This window comes from Ambystoma mexicanum, chromosome 11 (genome assembly GCF_040938575.1).
Source record: "Ambystoma mexicanum isolate Mex_15411 chromosome 11, UKY_AmexF1_1, whole genome shotgun sequence".
Classification (NCBI taxonomy): Eukaryota; Metazoa; Chordata; class Amphibia; order Caudata; family Ambystomatidae; genus Ambystoma; species Ambystoma mexicanum.
The window spans coordinates 1,088,993,546-1,089,009,830 of NC_090934.1; the positions used below are offsets into that span (position 1 = coordinate 1,088,993,546).

Here is a 16,285-nt window from a genome sequence, read left to right on the forward strand (position 1 = left end):
GGAGGTTGCTATGATGAGAGTTCCCACCCTGGTTTGGGCTTAGCTGTGCAGGACAGTTAGTGTGTCAGGGGGAGCAAGGGCCCTTTACATGTTTGGCCGGATGATCGGTTGGGAAACTGCGCGGCTGGGTCCGTTGGAGTAGAGTTGGGGTGGGAAGGATCACTAAAGTTGTAGGGTGCTTCCTGATAGTATGCTTTCAGATGTTAGATGCCACAATATCATGCCTCTAAATGTGGAGTCATTGATCAGCACTGCTCTAATCTTCCCCCATTAGTCTTTCTGCACTGTTGTCCTTTATTGATCCCCTACCCCGTTTAATCCCTCCTTTGATCCCTCTTCGTCCTAACCCACCATCAGCTGGTGGTGCATTCTACCCAACCGATATAGTTTCTAATACAAACAAAATTAGTGCTGCTATATTTACGGCCACTGCATTTAGACGCACGGTTAAGTGACCTGTCACCTTTTCAGACATATCCTTGTTAAAAATGCAAAAACGCAACAGCATGGCAAACAGGATTGCACTTTGTAATGTCAGTCGCAGGACACTTACTTCAGTGGATCCAGTAAAGGCTACTTTATCGATGCCGGAGTGAGAGGCCATTGCTGCGCCTGCCGTCGGACCGTATCCCGGCAAAATATTGACGACTCCCGGCGGAAACCCAGCCTGTGGACACAAAATGAGCAGGAAAGGGTTTGTGAAAGTAGAGCATGAAACTAACACTAGACCACGCGAGCACCGGAAGTGAAGCCACAGCAGTGAGAGACAGATATTTCTCCTGACATCGACGCCTACCTCTTTGATGAGCGATCCCATGTGGAGCGCGCTGAGCGGTGTTTGTTCGGCCGGTTTAATAACCACGGTGTTACCACAGCACAGAGCTGGAGCGATCTTCCAGGCAAACATCAGCAGGGGGAAGTTCCACTGCAGGAGGGGGAAAAGGCCAAGTTGAAAGAAAACTATTGAAGCCGGAATGTGTTTTCGAAAGGTTATGCAGATACATCACAGAGTTCTCAGGCTTTTTCATGGCATACATCTTTTACAACACGTTTTCTTTTCTTAAATTAAATTTCCACCATCAAGAAAACAATGCTCTTGCCATTTATGTTGTCTCTCCTCTGATTACAAATTGCCATCTCCCAAAACTAAGTCATTGATTTCTTTGAAATATATTTGCACATGGATCACACCTAGAACAATGTTTTGGATTCTCGGTTGCAAAGCAGGCATGGGCCCATCGAACAGGGGTGTGGGTCGGGAGGGGATTGTGGAGGGTGGGGGGGGTTGGTCAGACTGTTGGGATCAGGACTAAATAAGAATCAAAGGATACCCATTTTAGCCTGGGAGCCTTGAATGTGACTGGATTGCTATTGTCATGACCACTTAGATCAGGGTTGTCCAACTCCAGGCGTTGAGGGCCAGAATCCTGACTGGTTTTCAGGATATCCCTCATTAATAGTCATGAGAAAAAAAACTGCATACTTTTAGAATCATTGTATGGAAATGTATATCATGAATATTAATGAGGGGTATCCTGAAAGTACGACCTGACTTAGATCTTATCCGGCTGTATTGTCCTGAGGTGGCCTGATGAGCGGTCCAGTGCACTAGAATGTACATTCACAGAGCATGGAGGATTCAGTGCACTTCCGGGAATACCTCGCCCAAACCGCTATGGTGCACACGCCTCTTCAGTTCTATGGACAGCGTCAATGTCAATCTAGACTCCTCTGCAACCACTTATCGGGCGTTACCTTGTTGGCTGAAACCACCAGGGGGCCACTCTGGTGGTGATAGTGCGCGGTACAAATATCCTTTAACATTAACGTTAACGTATGAGAGTGGTGCACGCTTGCGTTGGAGCTTGAGGAGTATGAACCCAACCAGAAAAGCCAAACCATGACCCCATTGCAATATCAATTATTATCTACTGACCAAACAGAGTGGTTTCCTCTGAAGAGCATTCCGAAAGCCTGCCCCACCCTTTCTGTTATCCAGACACATACACTACAGGTAAGTATTAACCGTCTGAGTGCTGGTACTTCAAGGGGTTCCTCTGTCAAGGAGAACACATGTAACCTGATCACCAATGGGATTTAAAATCAACAACCTACCCTATACGTATCAGACCACTGCCAGCATTAAAATGTAGTTATTGTTGGCTGTAATGTTTTCTATTTAGGAATATGTCTCTAAACAAGTATGCGCATGTCCATATATCAATTTTCAGCCGAAAAGTGCAGTTTGTTGTTTTCAATAAAGGTAAAGAAGCATTAAGTGATATTAAAAGGTTCACACCTTCCTTAGGCTAACGAATATGTTGTATGGAAATCTTTTAGCATTATATGTGCCCTGCATTTTAAAGTGATTTATGTCACTGGCAAAGTTAGAAACAGTAAATTTTAGATAGCCTTATTAAACTATTGCTTACTTCGATTATCAAAAGTAACTTCTTTGGAGTATTTGCCTTGATTTAGAGGCGGGTGGAAGGAGACGCCTCCATTATTCCAACACCACCACCTGGGTTTCCTGATTTGGAGGTGGGACAGTAGCTCCGCCCCCATCTCCCCAGCTGCCACATGTTTTGCTAAACTGAATGGTGGAAGCCGCAGCTTGATTTCTTGAATGGTACAGGGTGATGGCGGGCGGTTGTAGCAGAGCTACTGCCAACACCCAGTCCGGTCTGGTGGTAGCACCTTTCCACTTACTTCCGAAGCCTCAGGAGAGGCAAAGGCCTTTCCTCCACAAAGAAATCTTTGTGGCAGAGGAAGAGAGGGTTAGTCATACTGCTGCTGCCAACTCCAAGCTGTCAGAGCATCACCCAAGGAACCACCAAATGTCACAAGTTATCTGCATGCTCCCTGTGAAGCATGATGCTGTGGTGTCCAGTGATAAAGCCACCTGGGAAATGGAGGCCAGGGGGCGATATTTTCCCAAAAAATGCACCTTCAGTAGAAATCAAACACTTTCCCCAAATATTCTCGGATTGGAGGTTGTTCCCATCGCCAATGTAGGTACCCGCTGGGAGCCCCGTGTGTCCTGAAGAAGGGTGTTTTTGTCAGTATTTTTTCCCCGGCACCTATTGACGATGAATTCAGGATGGGTATAGGAGTAATTCTATTGATTGTCAGAATATATTTCAAATGGAAAACACGTGTATGGAGAAACCTCTGTAACCATTTTTATCCATGAGTTATTCAACTCACTCCACTGGAGTTTTGGCAAGTTTCTATGTTTTTTTTCAGCTTTGTGATAAAGCAAAAGATACACGTTTATCAAGTTTGGAAGCTACATGTAGAACTCAACTTTTCCTGTTAACAACAGCCCAGTCTCAAAAATAACATCCCCTGCTTTTTTTTTAAAAAGCTTGCCTTCGTTGTCTCGGTGGTGCACGAGGAGAGAGACAGGCTTTTCTGTGTCTTGCTTTGGGGAAATCAAATTATTAATGGTGCTGTACAGCTGTTTCCTCTTAGTGAAGCACATGTTTTTAAAAGCAGAATGTTTAGTGTAGGTTGTGAGCAAAATATTTACGTTTTAGAATGTGGAATTGATACCGTAAATATGCTTGCACTGCACAGTATGGGTGAGTGTAATCTACAGCCTGAAGTCATGGGACGGAAGGCTGTGGGGAGAGGGCGGAATGCATGGTTTTGAAAATAATGAGCACTATGCTAAGAGCGAAAGAAATCCAGCTCTCAGCATGCCGTCACTTGCCAGAATGTGTCAGCGCCAGAAAGCTATCAGCTGTCATTTCTGTAGACGTCTTTCCAGCACATTGGCAATCTTGCAAAAATACACAAACGTCTGTCCATCACCCAACACCCAATTCCTTTCCACACACTTCTTTATAAACTTTGGAAACGAGTGCGGTTTTTGCTCCCATCTGTTAGCCTCTGGATTTCTATGGAAGCACCACAATGCAAGCCCAACTCAGTGCATCTATCTCAATGCAAGCCATCTCACTGCAACCCGACTAATTGAAATCAATCTCACCGAAAGCCCAACTCAATGCAGACATCTCAATGCAGGCCATCTGGCTGCAAGCCCTACGCAATGCAGCCATTTCAACACAAAATACAAAGTGATAGATGGAAGGTTTTGAATACATCTTAACCACTGGCGTTGCTCTGGGAACCATCCAGCCATCTTCTTTGAGCCTGCCCCGCCATTACTGAAAGGGAAAACATGCAAGGACAATACAGAAACCAGCCTTGGGGGGCAAAGCAGTTCAGCCTGATGGGTGGAAAGTCAAGTCCTTTGTCCCATAAAACAACTTCAGATCTGCTATCCAAGCCTTGGTACTCTCTTACCTGGCTGGTGCCAATGCCCTTCTAGAAGGTCTTCCGGTGGTGACTACCCCGGCACTCCAGAGATTATCCTGCATGCTGCGACATGATTCATCAAAGGACTCCACAAATTCCACCACATTACCCCAACTCTTATTGAACTGAACTGGCTCCCGATGCAAGCATATATTATCTTCAAATCATGCTGCATCATCTACAAGGCTGCCGCTCTGAGGTCCCCGGGCCACCTCTTTAAGAAATTCAGCATCTCTGGAGACCTATGATCCTCGTGAAGTAAGGACCTGCACAGACTAGAACTCCACGGGTACAGGAAGGAAAAAACCAGAAGACAGGCCTTCTCTGTCTATTCCCCCAGACTCTGGAACCTTCGCCCAATCAACATCAGATCTGCACCCTTGCTTCTTAATTTCAGGAAAAAGATCAAGCCCTTCCTCTTCAAGGAATGGCTTCTCCCTAACACTAAGCCCCCACCTTTCCTCCGCTGGTCGCTTGTATGTCCCTTGCTGCCTAATTGACAAGCCTCTTCAATTGTTAGCTCCTCGCTCCCTTTTATCTCTGCTTCCCTCACTGTATCCTTCGCCGTATGGCTGTAAAAGCACTCACTTGCTTCCGGAAGCTAGGACTAGACTCAATAAATACCCTAATAATGATAATAGGCTTCATCGTCTCTGCACAAGACCACAAGGCATCCCGAGACATGTTTCTGCCTCATTGGGCATCATCAAGAGGTGTAGCTTCGGTCTCCCAGCGCAGCATTTCCAGGCCCCGCGCCTGGACATACCCATCCTAGTCAGAGTAACTACTCAAGCCATCTAAATGAAATGGGTTTTTAGACATTTCACATTAATCTTTTCTTGTAGTTATATTCCCCTCATTGAACACTGGGGGAAAACACTGGATACCCCAATTTTAGCTCCTGCCCACCTTTCCCCCATTTTACTTCACTCTTCTTTTTTGTTTGTCTTTTTTTAATTCATTCTTGCTTTTCTCTTTTTTATGTCTTATTTCCCATTGCGACTTATTATTTGAAAATGTGTGTTTCATTTTTAAAATGCCTTTTTTTAAACTTTTTTTAAAATTGCGTTTTACATTTAACTAAACTTTGTGCAATTCTGGTGAGATGGGCTTGCATTGAAATGGATGAGGTGAAATGGGTCAGTGCCCATCGGGCATATATGTGCTTTTATGATTTAGATTGGTGTACCAGGCATAAGAAATGTGCACCAACTCCGTGCACAGCTGCACAAAAATCACTAAACTGCAGGTAGAACTCCCTCTGAAAAAACACTCAGGTCATAGCTGCCAGTGCAATCGGCTGACCATGACTCCCTACGTCTTCCACGGCTGTCAAGGAAACGAGCCAACAACCTGAAAACATCCAAACCAACGCCGCTGGAGTAATCACTCAAAGCTTGAAAAGGTCCCCCACATCCCTCTCTTTCAGAGCAGTATACGCCATGTTTTTCTTCACCATTCTTCCAGAAAGCTATTCCAAGAACTACCTACCAGCACCTCAAAAAAATCATATATGCAGTGTAAAGTGCAAGTCCTTTTCTATTTTCTCAGTTGCTATCTTTGTTTGTAGGTGTTTTCTACAGCTTAATTGCCTTTTCAACAGAAAAAGCAATGAACAGCCTGGTTTGCATGTCCAGGTGCTAATAACTATATTTCCCCCTTGGAGGAGGGCTTTAGCAGCTGGGAATGATGCAAAGGCCAGCGCTAAGAACTTGCATCATTCAGGCCGCTACGTTGGGCTCTTGACCATTACCAGCCATTAAAGCCCCCCCCCCTCAGTGTATATCACCTGCATAACCAAAAGAATAATTATTATATTTAGAGCTTCATGCTAGATTCTTCATGCTTCTAAGAGCTGTAATAATACGTGTAATGATTATATAATTGAATGTTATGGTGATACGATAGCTCTAGTGTTACATGGGGATGGTATCGGTCTGAGGTCATAATTGGGATCATAGTACAGTGGTGGTAATGGCTTCACTGTACTATTATAAGTTTACATCAGCTGGACAGATACTAGGTTAGAGCAACACTTTACGTTTTATAGGTCAGCAATGGTATGTATTCCCATGAGGAGGTTACGTTTGGAGTTCCGAAAAACAGAAGTCCCAACTTATAGCAATGCTGACAGAACTTATCGATTACAAAAAAAATGACTGCATTATGAAATGAGAAACAGAACCTGACTAAACAGGGTTGATCTGTGATGCATTTAAGAGATTCCTGCAGCCTTTCTGTCCACAGGGATCTTCACTGATCTAGTCACACTCAAAAAAGGAGTCCTTTACGGGATCATTTGCTGTAGGGCCGCTGCCATGTGCGTTGCAAATGATGCTGGCGATGGAGTTCTCTGCCTTTCAGATCAAGGATCTGTGGGATTGTGTTGAGCAGATTCCCCTGGAGTAGGGCGACTGATGCCCCAGAAATGCAACAGCAGTGATTTAGATGCTCTGGACTATCGCAGTGAAAAGCTTCATTGTTAGACTATGCAATTGCCAAGTGTTTTAGAAGAGTGCAGTTGCCTTTTCAGAGTATTCAGGGAATGAGAGTGAGAAGTCTGTTGATACATGATGGCTTCCATCTATGCAAGCACTTTGTGGTAGCATCCAGTAAGCACGCGTGTTCATTCTGTAAATCCTGGTTGAGAGGCATATCTAGCACTAAAATGGCAATATGTTATGTGCAGTAATACAAGCATTTCTCATTTGTGCTCTGAATTTGGGAGAAGGTTAGTTGAAAAAGCTTCTCTTAAGTCAAGGCACCTGACAAAATAAACTGGCAAGACACTTAAAAAAAATAAAATAAAGATCTTCACTGATCTGTAGTCAGGGGCAGCCTCAAAGCAGCCAGAAGCGGAAACCTCTACACGCATGCTTCGGTAGCAAACAGGCCCTCTACCCTCCCTCTTGGAAATCGATTTACGGGCCTATCCCGGAAGGCTGTGTACATGAAGACCCTTTAATTTTATACTTAAGCACTTGTGATATTTTGCGTATATTGTTATGTTATGCTAGCCAGAATGTACTGTACACTGGGCGATGCTGTGATTGGTTCTAGCACACCCCTCATCCCATGTCACTCATCACTTGTCTTATCCGCCATTCCCTGCCTTGCCCTTTCAAGCAGCTGGTGAAATGTGGTGCGTTACACAACCACATTAAAAGCACGATACGAGCAGCCAAGGGATCTCGTAATCAACATCCTTCTTTGCGCCATCAAACAAATCAACAAAACACATTTAAATGCCCACACCCTAACGCGTCCTGATAGAAGCTTCAAGATGGTGGAATTGTGAAGTGGCGTGGCGCACAGACAGAGCTAACTAACCCACAGATCCCACACGGGCATGGAACGAAGTGCGAAGTGATGGGCCGCGCAGGGCACGCTCACACGGCAACGAACACAGATAAAACATGTTTGCAGTTTGGGAGCTTTCAATGTGACTCCATTAAAACAAGCTCTTTAGCAGCCATCATTCCTGCGTCGACCAGACGTCGGCAGCCGTAAATACCAGTAGTGAATTAGCACTTAGATTTGTTTTGATTTTCACTTTTTTTTCTCCATAATTCGTGGACATTCCAGGACTTGAGAAATCGACTCCTAATGGCAGAGCTAAAGCCCCACTGTCCTGCTCAAATAAGCATTCGCCGAGAAGCTGTTGCAGAAATGTCAACATTCTGCGCCTGTGACGGAAGGCGCGCAGCTGCGTGCCCCCACGCTGCGCGCGCGCCTCCAGAACCAGCTGCGTCATGGGGAATGAACCGGAAGAGGCTAGCGGGTTACTCACCGGGATGATCTGTCCGCAGACGCCGATGGGCTCGTGCCTCGTGAACGTGAAGTAATCGCCATCTGAAAGAGAGAGAGGAACCTGGTTAGAAGGCAGTTTGGCTTGGCAGGAGAAACACAGAGCGCCATCGCTCGAGGGTGTCTTTCTTGGCATTGGATCACACGAAGGCATAGCTCTCAACCATTTGTGTTGCCAAGGCGGGTGAAATCACCCGATTTTGTTTTTGGCGGGTGAGACGCCCATTGGAATGAATGGGCGTGCAGGAGGCTTGGCGGGTGAGTCAGCCCTTTACAAGGCGGGTGACACCCGCCAAAAGCGTGTGAGTTGAGAGCTATGACGAAGGTGCACCTGTGTGGTGCTTTGTCACAAGCCCGCAACTGCAGGTCCAGACTAACACTTACTCTCTGCACATGGTTAAGGCATACATGCATGCAAACATTATCCATTCGCGAGGTGCTAGTCAGTCCTGGTTTTGATTAGGTATTCTGGGACTTGTTTCCCTGAATTTATAATGGGGAAATCCAGGCCATAAGTCTTAGAATGCAAAGTTAAACCCAGAGCTTGACTGCCGTGCTGGCATGCATGTTAAGGTAGGATGAAATGTGAAGTTAGAGCCCTGTTATCAACTCGCCCCGAGTTACGGGCCTGGGAGGAAGCTGTGTGCGCATGGGAAAAAGGCGATAGCACCTGTAACAGCCTGGGCGGAGAAGGGAGCTGGAACACGAAAATGGTTGAAAACAGATGGCACTCGGGCTTAGAACCTTGTAGTGAGCACTCCGAAGGTGGAATGATGGCAGACAGTGACAATGAGCAGTCTTGCAGAATGTTAAGGGATTAGCAGCCGCAGTCCTTGTAACACTAATTATCAGCTGGGGTGGCTGCGGTAGCCAATCAGGTCGCTGAGACCAAGGCTGAATCTGATGATCCCAAGCTCTGAGTAAGCTCACTGCTGCTCACATCTGAGATCTCCATCTTTCATCCCTCGGTACAGCATCCCCACTGCTTCCTCCCCTCTGTTCCCCTCCCTTCCTCCCCTCCAACTTACCTCTAGGTGTTGGGCGTCTCCTCTCATGCCGCTCCTCTCATCCCTCCAAGCAAATGGAAGCGGCGCTCCGCTCTGAGCTTTGGCAGCCATTTTGGGTGAGTATTTCTTTGAAACAACTACTGCGCACTTGTCGCAGCCTATTGTTTCAAACAAATACATTGTAACTGACACCCTGTGATGGAAACATAGGGTGCTACTAACAATAATCAAAGGCTTCCCGGATTGTACTGAGTGGTCATGCAGACAAGGAGGGCTGAGGGAGCACAGATGAGAGTATTTGCCACCACTGCAGGCTTTTTCACCACCACCACAGATGCTGGATGCATGTTGGTTGCCAACGTGCCGAATGCTGAGTGATTGGCGAGTGAGCGTTAAAGCTTATTTTCGAACATGAACATTAAGATTATGCAACGATGGCCACGGCCAGAGGGACATGCAGTGTACACAGGAGGAAGAGGAAGGCGCAAGTCTAACATACATACCACGAAGTTTGAGAGTTAGAGCCAAGACGTTGGAAAAAAAGCTAGGTGCAGATAGGCAGGAAGGCGGCCGGAGAGTATGCAGAGTTCCAGTCCCAGCCCCCCACGCCCCCAGACTTGTAGTGACTACTATACCCCAAAAGGGAATTAAATAACATACTGTTCCCGATCTTTACATCTGAGCATCTTTAAGCATTTGCAGCTGTGTCTTTCCATTGTTTTCCTTAAGTGGGAAAGCCCCCATTCCACCCTTTCTTTTTATTTTTTTCAATACCCTGTTACACTCTTTTACCTCTGTTTTGCTTGTTCCATCACAAATTAGCTAAATTGGTGTAGATGCAAAGACATCACTATGCAAACGCAAGAGGGTGTGTGAATTTATGATCCTCTCTTCCTCCGCCAATCTTAACTGATTTCTTGGATGAGCGAGGTTTGAACGCCATGCTAAGTGCTGCCCTCAAGGAGATATGTGCGGCGCCTTATTTTTTCAGCAACAGGTTCATACATTCAAGTCTTCATTAAACAAGATGGCTTCCTCCAGCCGCTTTGCGGAGGTCCAGGACTAGTGTCCTGTTTCCGAACCCTTCCCGACTGCAGGGGAAGCTTCCCACAGAGCCTTTAAAATGAACTCAAGCAGTCGCGCAGGAAAGTGTCTTGTACCTCTCTGCGGCCTTTGTTGGGCATCTTTTGTTTGTGATATTAACTCATTACTCAGCCTCGCCACAGGTTTTTGCGGAGACAGCCGCCTCCTAACCCCACCATGAAATCTAAAAGCATCACCTCGATTCAAAGCAGTTGTTGCTGTTGTCAAGCAGTCCGCTGGCCCTCAAGCGCCACGCAAGTTAGCATCATTTCTGTATCTCTGCTGTGCTTTCGTATCCTGCTCCCCCGTCCAGTAAGAACACATTTCGACTCATTTTCAAGGCACCAAGTACAGTGGAAAGGAAACTATACTAAACTAAGAGATTTTCCATATTTATATAACTATAGTAAGCACTCTATTATCCGAACCCTTGAGGATTGAATGGTACCAGATAACAGAAATATGCCATATGACAGTATGTCTATTATCCGGGCTGTGGACAACCAGGGACCAGAGCCAAAAGTCTGGATTATAAATCTTCCTGTACTTCTGCTCCAGTTAGCAGCACTCCACCATCCAGAATCACTGTTGTCGGCCCTTTGAAACTTGGTTACCCGGCATTTTATAATCAATTACAGTATTGTGCAAGTAACGAGCAGTGTCGGTCAATAGATTACCCTGCATAATGTAGTGTCTGGTGCACTTTATATTGTATTGTATTGGTGGTAGGCCCTCCCGCAGCGGCCGCCCTTTGGGGCCCTCAGTTCTGGCCCAACTTCTCTTGGTCCCTTGCCCACACCTGTTGTGGTGATAAAGGACCCTGGAGTCAAGATCACTGGCACTCTGCAGAGCCTCAGGTTAGCGCAGTGTGTCAGCAAGGTTTACATTTCTAAGAAAGGTTCTTCCTTTCTTGCCTCCTCAACTGAGGGCTCCTGTGCTAGCCTCTTTGGTTCTATCTGCTCTTGACTATTGTAATGCACGTTATCTAGGTCAGCCTTCTTATCTCATTCATTGGCTGCATCTTCTTCAGAACTCCTCAGCTAGGGCCACCGTTCTGGCCCCTCGCTATACCCATGCTAACCCCATTGTCCGCCGTTTGCACTGGCTTTCAGTTGCCAAGCAGATTTTTTTTAAGTCCAACTGTTTGGTCCACCATGCCTTGCATGGGAATGGCGAGGAATACCTCCAGCAAAAATGGTGTCCTTACGTCCCGACTCGGGTCCTGTGCTCCTCCCACGCTTGTCTGTTGGTTGTACCTTGGATGAATATTGTTCGCAGAGGAGGTCATACCTTCTCTATAGTGGCAGCTAAACTATGGAATTCACTCCCCTTGTCATTACGGAAAAAACAAGGACTATTTGTCACTTCACACGAGAGCTGAAAACTTTTCTATTCTAAACCTCTTTCACTTGGTGGCTCCCTCCCAGCAATGCTCGGCGCCAAGATGCCTTCTGGCTTACGTTGCGCTATATAAGTTCAATAAATAAATAAATCCTTATTATGATCTCTCGAGATCCATGTTTATTTAGGGAGTTGCAATATTTCAAACAACTGCATTTAGGCAACTCGCAGACTGTCCCTAACTACAATTTAACTCATTTCTTAGATTCCCAGAAATTTTACAAACCAGTGCCGTGCTATTGAGCAAAAGAAATTAGTCTTTTTATTCTCCATACCGTTCGAACAGGCAGCATTCGCAAATAGTTTCCTTCAGACATTTTCACCCAAAATGCATCATTTTGCCTCCTGATGTAGCAAACAACAATTGTAGGAATGTTCAAAGAGTCGGGGCATTGTGCATACAACTCAATCGAAAGTGGTTAAACGTTTGTGAAAAGGGGATGGGCTGGAGACTGCAGCAAAAGGAGACAAACTGAAAGTATGGGTGTAGCCTTTTGCTAAGGTACAATTCAGCAACGCAAACAGCAACAGTGAAACCATTCTATCAAAAATATATAATTAAATGCAAATCAGGTTGATTTTTTTAAAATACTATTTTTGACGGGATTTGTTAAATTTAGGAAGTGTTCACAATATTTTGACAGATTCTTTTTGGGCGGGTGGTTTGCAAATTCCTTGTGACTCAAATTAAGTTCCCCGATCGCTACAGTGCAACACTCCATTTTATTGGTCCTTAAGGGCTGATTCAGAAAGGCCTTACTATGAATAACTCTGGATTTCCCCAGACTTCAAATCCAGAAACAGTGAGTCTGGAGTTATGTGTGTGTGTGTGTGTGTGTTGTTGAAGTGCTACACAAAGTTTGGTTGGGTATGTTACACTGTGTTATCTTATGCTTCACCATGCAATGTTTTAAGCTGTAGAAACATGTTGTGCAATGTCTTCTTTTGTTGTGATCAATGTGTTCTTTTCCCAAAGCTTAATTTAAGTTAACTAGAATCTACTTGACTGCCGCTGTATGCACTCATTCACTCCTTTTGCAAAGGAGGGGGGGGGATAAGATGTTGCTTTCCGTTTTTACTAGCTGGTTAGGTCATGTTATATTATGTTGAGATTTCATTATAATGTTTTGCTTTAAATGTCTAATGTTCAAGCGCCTTTGAAGCAGGCATAAGACAGCATGCAGCCACCAAACAACACGCACAAAATAAGGGAACAGAGTGTAGACCCGGCAATCTAATGTGTTAACTAGACCCTAAACCCTTGTTTTAAACTAACATTCACTTGATGCCCTCTATTAATAGGACATAGTAACTGCAGTCCACGGTGAGCAGGCTAGTCAAAGGCAGGATTATGTAAATGACCACTCATAAGGTTCCAGCTTCGGCTGAGGAGTATTCCTGCCTCACACACCAATATCACCATTTCCATAAAGGTCCTAGCACGACTCATGACCCTCAAGGAAGGTCTGTCTGTGGCTTCTGCTCCCAGGGGATGCCGTGGTTGAAATCCCACCCTCAGTTAAATGTTCCCATATTTCCTTCCAGCTTTCCCATATATAGAACCTGGCTGTTCAGGGATTTAGGGGATTAGAAAGAAGGGTTTTCCACTCTGTGTTTTTGGGCATGGTTTCTACATGCTTTGGCTCACCATGACACTGTGGAAGCTTGAAATCTGACCACTGCAGAGCATTAGACAGGCTTTGTGTCCTTAAGCACCTTGCACAGAAGCAGAAGCCTTAGGTTCTGGTAAACAATTAAATATAAAACATCCTTTTGGTATCCATAACATAAGAAGCCTAAAAACAAAATTTCAAATTTGTTTTTGCTTGCTTTTCAGGGAACTTTTTTCAAACTTGTCAAATTCGTATTTCTGACATGCAACCCCTCCCAAATGTTTATTAGTTGGGCCTAAGGAACAAAGTATAAGGGCATTGCCATTCGTGCCCTCTTGAGAATGGCTTCAACATGCCTTGGCTCATCATAAAATGGTGACATTTCAGACATACCCCCTAGCAGGGCAAACACCTTTCTCCAGCTGTCTCTCCTTTCAGCACTGTGCCCCATAGAATATAGTTGAGCCCCACAATCTTGTTGGAAGCTTAACACATCGGCAGGGTGGCTAAGTTTTGTCACCTCAGCCTTCAGAAGGTCGATAAAGTGACTACCATTCAATCAGATTAACAGTAACAGCTATTGCTTACAGTGCTTAAAAGCAGGAGGAATCTGGCATGAAGCGCTATATAAAAACCACCAAAGAATACTGGAAATGAGAACATTTGTAGCATCTGTTGGACTCAATTTTAACTTCCCTCTATTTCTGCTGAGTATGTATCTTTACTGCATTTCAAGTGCTCAGAACGAACCGAAAGATGTTGCAAAGTGAGCTGTAAACCCCCCTAAATAAATAGGGTAACTCATACATTGTCCATTTGTCTGTCCATACCAGCACCTTGTGCGTCCAAACACACTGAGTTTTGTGCATGGTATCCGACTGGCCAAATGCTCAATAAAAATTGTAACTGAATGAATCCAAAACCACAGTTGTTTATGTCATCAATCAACATACCTGCTGGGATGGTTATCCCATGAATCTTGTCGGCCCAGCCTGCATAATATCTCAGTGTCTTTATCGCCCCCTGCAGGTCTACATAGAAAGCCTGTAGAAATGGTTTGCCGCTGTCCAGAGATTCAATGGTCTGAAAGACAAAATGGAGGGGGCAGAAGTAAGCTAAGAAGTGCAGTGATGCCTGGACATGAACACTCTATAAAGACAATGGAGACTTTTACACTCTTTAGTTGCAATGGCAGGGGCACTTGCTGGGCAGTGCCCATCCCACCAACAAGCACTTACCAGCTATTCGCCCGGTGGAGAAATTGGTGAATTCTGGGCAAATTCCACCATTTTGGCTGTTGTCATGCCAAGAAATGTGTGTTTTGGGCATTTTCAATCCAGGTGCCTGGCGTAAAACATTTCAGCCCACTAACTTGCCAAAATTTCAGATGGCAAAAATCAAAACCGGCCAAAATAATTTACCCAAAAGTGGTTAATCAGAGAAAAATCTGCTCTGCCAGCAAACAGGAATGGAGGCGAATTGAAATCATTTTGATTCACTGGTGGGAATTGTGCATCCCCCTAGGCCTGGAGACCCCTCGCCATTCACAACCCACTCCTCCAAAGCTCACACAGGGAGCAGCTTCTTTTGAAGACCAATAAAATGGGTGCAATTTTATGTCACCACAAACAACCAAATAGTTTATGTAATCCAAAAAGATTTCATTTCCTTGGCCTCTGTCTCAAGTTCTGCCATGCCACAAATACGCACTACGTACCAAGAGCCGCATTCTGTGCTGCAGGGCGTGCAGTTGTACTAAAATGGCAGCATCCCACCATTACATGAACTACAAATGCATATTTGTGACCATAGGTAGTTCTTGAAGGGCTGGGTCCAAATCAGTTCATATATTCATGAGACCCTTTAGAGCGGGGGTCTGCAATCGGAACCTCTCCAGGTGTTTTAGACCATTACTTCCATGATGCATCACTATGCTTGCTACGGATGATGGTAGTTGTAGTCCAAAACACCTGGAGTGCCGAATGTGGCAGGCCTCTGCTGTGGAGCCTGCAACGCATTATGATTGTATGTGCAAGGTCTGGAAAGACTTTTGAATTAAAAAAAATTTGCAATTATACATTTCTATTCCAGCAAATCTCCCAACCTTAAGCCGCAACGGTCTGTAGCGCGCATGCCATCCAGATCAGAACGCTATCCAAACATGTTGTTCTCTATAGAAGTACTGAAGCACACTTCCCTAAAATATGTATTCTGCACTTAGGGTACTTACAGCAAGAAGGGCCAAGTCCCTTTCTACGAGGTCAGCCAGTTTGCTCAAGAGTCGGCCCCTCTCCGATGCGTCCATTCTCCGCCAGACGGAGCCCATGGAGAAGGCAAGTCGCGCAGCTCGCACTGCTTTGTCTATATCAGCCTGCAAAGGAATAGACAGAGACACAAACAATGAAACCAAATGACACCCACTGAGAAGGAGCGAAAGTTGGAGGTTGATTTAACGGCAACAGGACCAACCCGATGGTGGGAGATAAACAAATATGCCAGACAACCAAAAGGTTGGATAATCCAGCTACCTGGGCCTATGCTCTCTTAAATTGTCCTAACCCAACTGAAAGCTCAGTTACCTAGCTTCAAATTCGGTCGGTACTATATTACCAGAAATAGGAATTCTCAAGCTATAGAATTGCCAAGTTAATGGAGCGCTGGATAACAAGGCTTCTATTGTACTATGATTCCAGTTAAGTATTGTCAATAACCTCTGCAAGGTTAAAGAAGGGGATTATGAAAATTTGTGAATTAATGCGGGAATTGCTTTTCGATTCTCGTGTGGCCATCACTCAACCAGACAGATAGGTTTCTGAACTGCTGAAGCAAGGGGTTTGTCTGATGAAAACTGCCTACACAACTCACAAAGCTAACAGCGCAAAAGGGAAATATGCATGATCTGCATCCCATGTTGTGGGAGCACTGTTTGCGCGTGCTGTGTTGTGGGAGATCTAGGATTCGCACAAGACCTGTCCTGCAAACCGGTTGCGTATACGTTTTTACAGGGCTTATTAATGAGACCTGCTACAACTACGCCGATGTCACACAACT

At 45.1% G+C, this 16,285-nt stretch overlaps 1 protein-coding gene across 1 annotated transcript in view; it reads right to left on the reverse strand.

Moving 5' to 3' along the window:
- ALDH1A2 (aldehyde dehydrogenase 1 family member A2) overlaps window positions 1-16,285 on the reverse strand; it is a 150,740-nt gene that overhangs the window by 59,970 nt on the left and 74,485 nt on the right. Inside the window, exons 3-7 of the mRNA XM_069624350.1 lie at window positions 15,465-15,605; window positions 14,188-14,317; window positions 8,114-8,175; window positions 797-925; window positions 554-667 (exon numbers count right to left, since the gene is read on the reverse strand). Coding sequence (XP_069480451.1) covers window positions 554-667; window positions 797-925; window positions 8,114-8,175; window positions 14,188-14,317; window positions 15,465-15,605 — 576 coding nt within the window. The remainder of the gene's footprint in view (window positions 1-553; window positions 668-796; window positions 926-8,113; window positions 8,176-14,187; window positions 14,318-15,464; window positions 15,606-16,285) is intronic.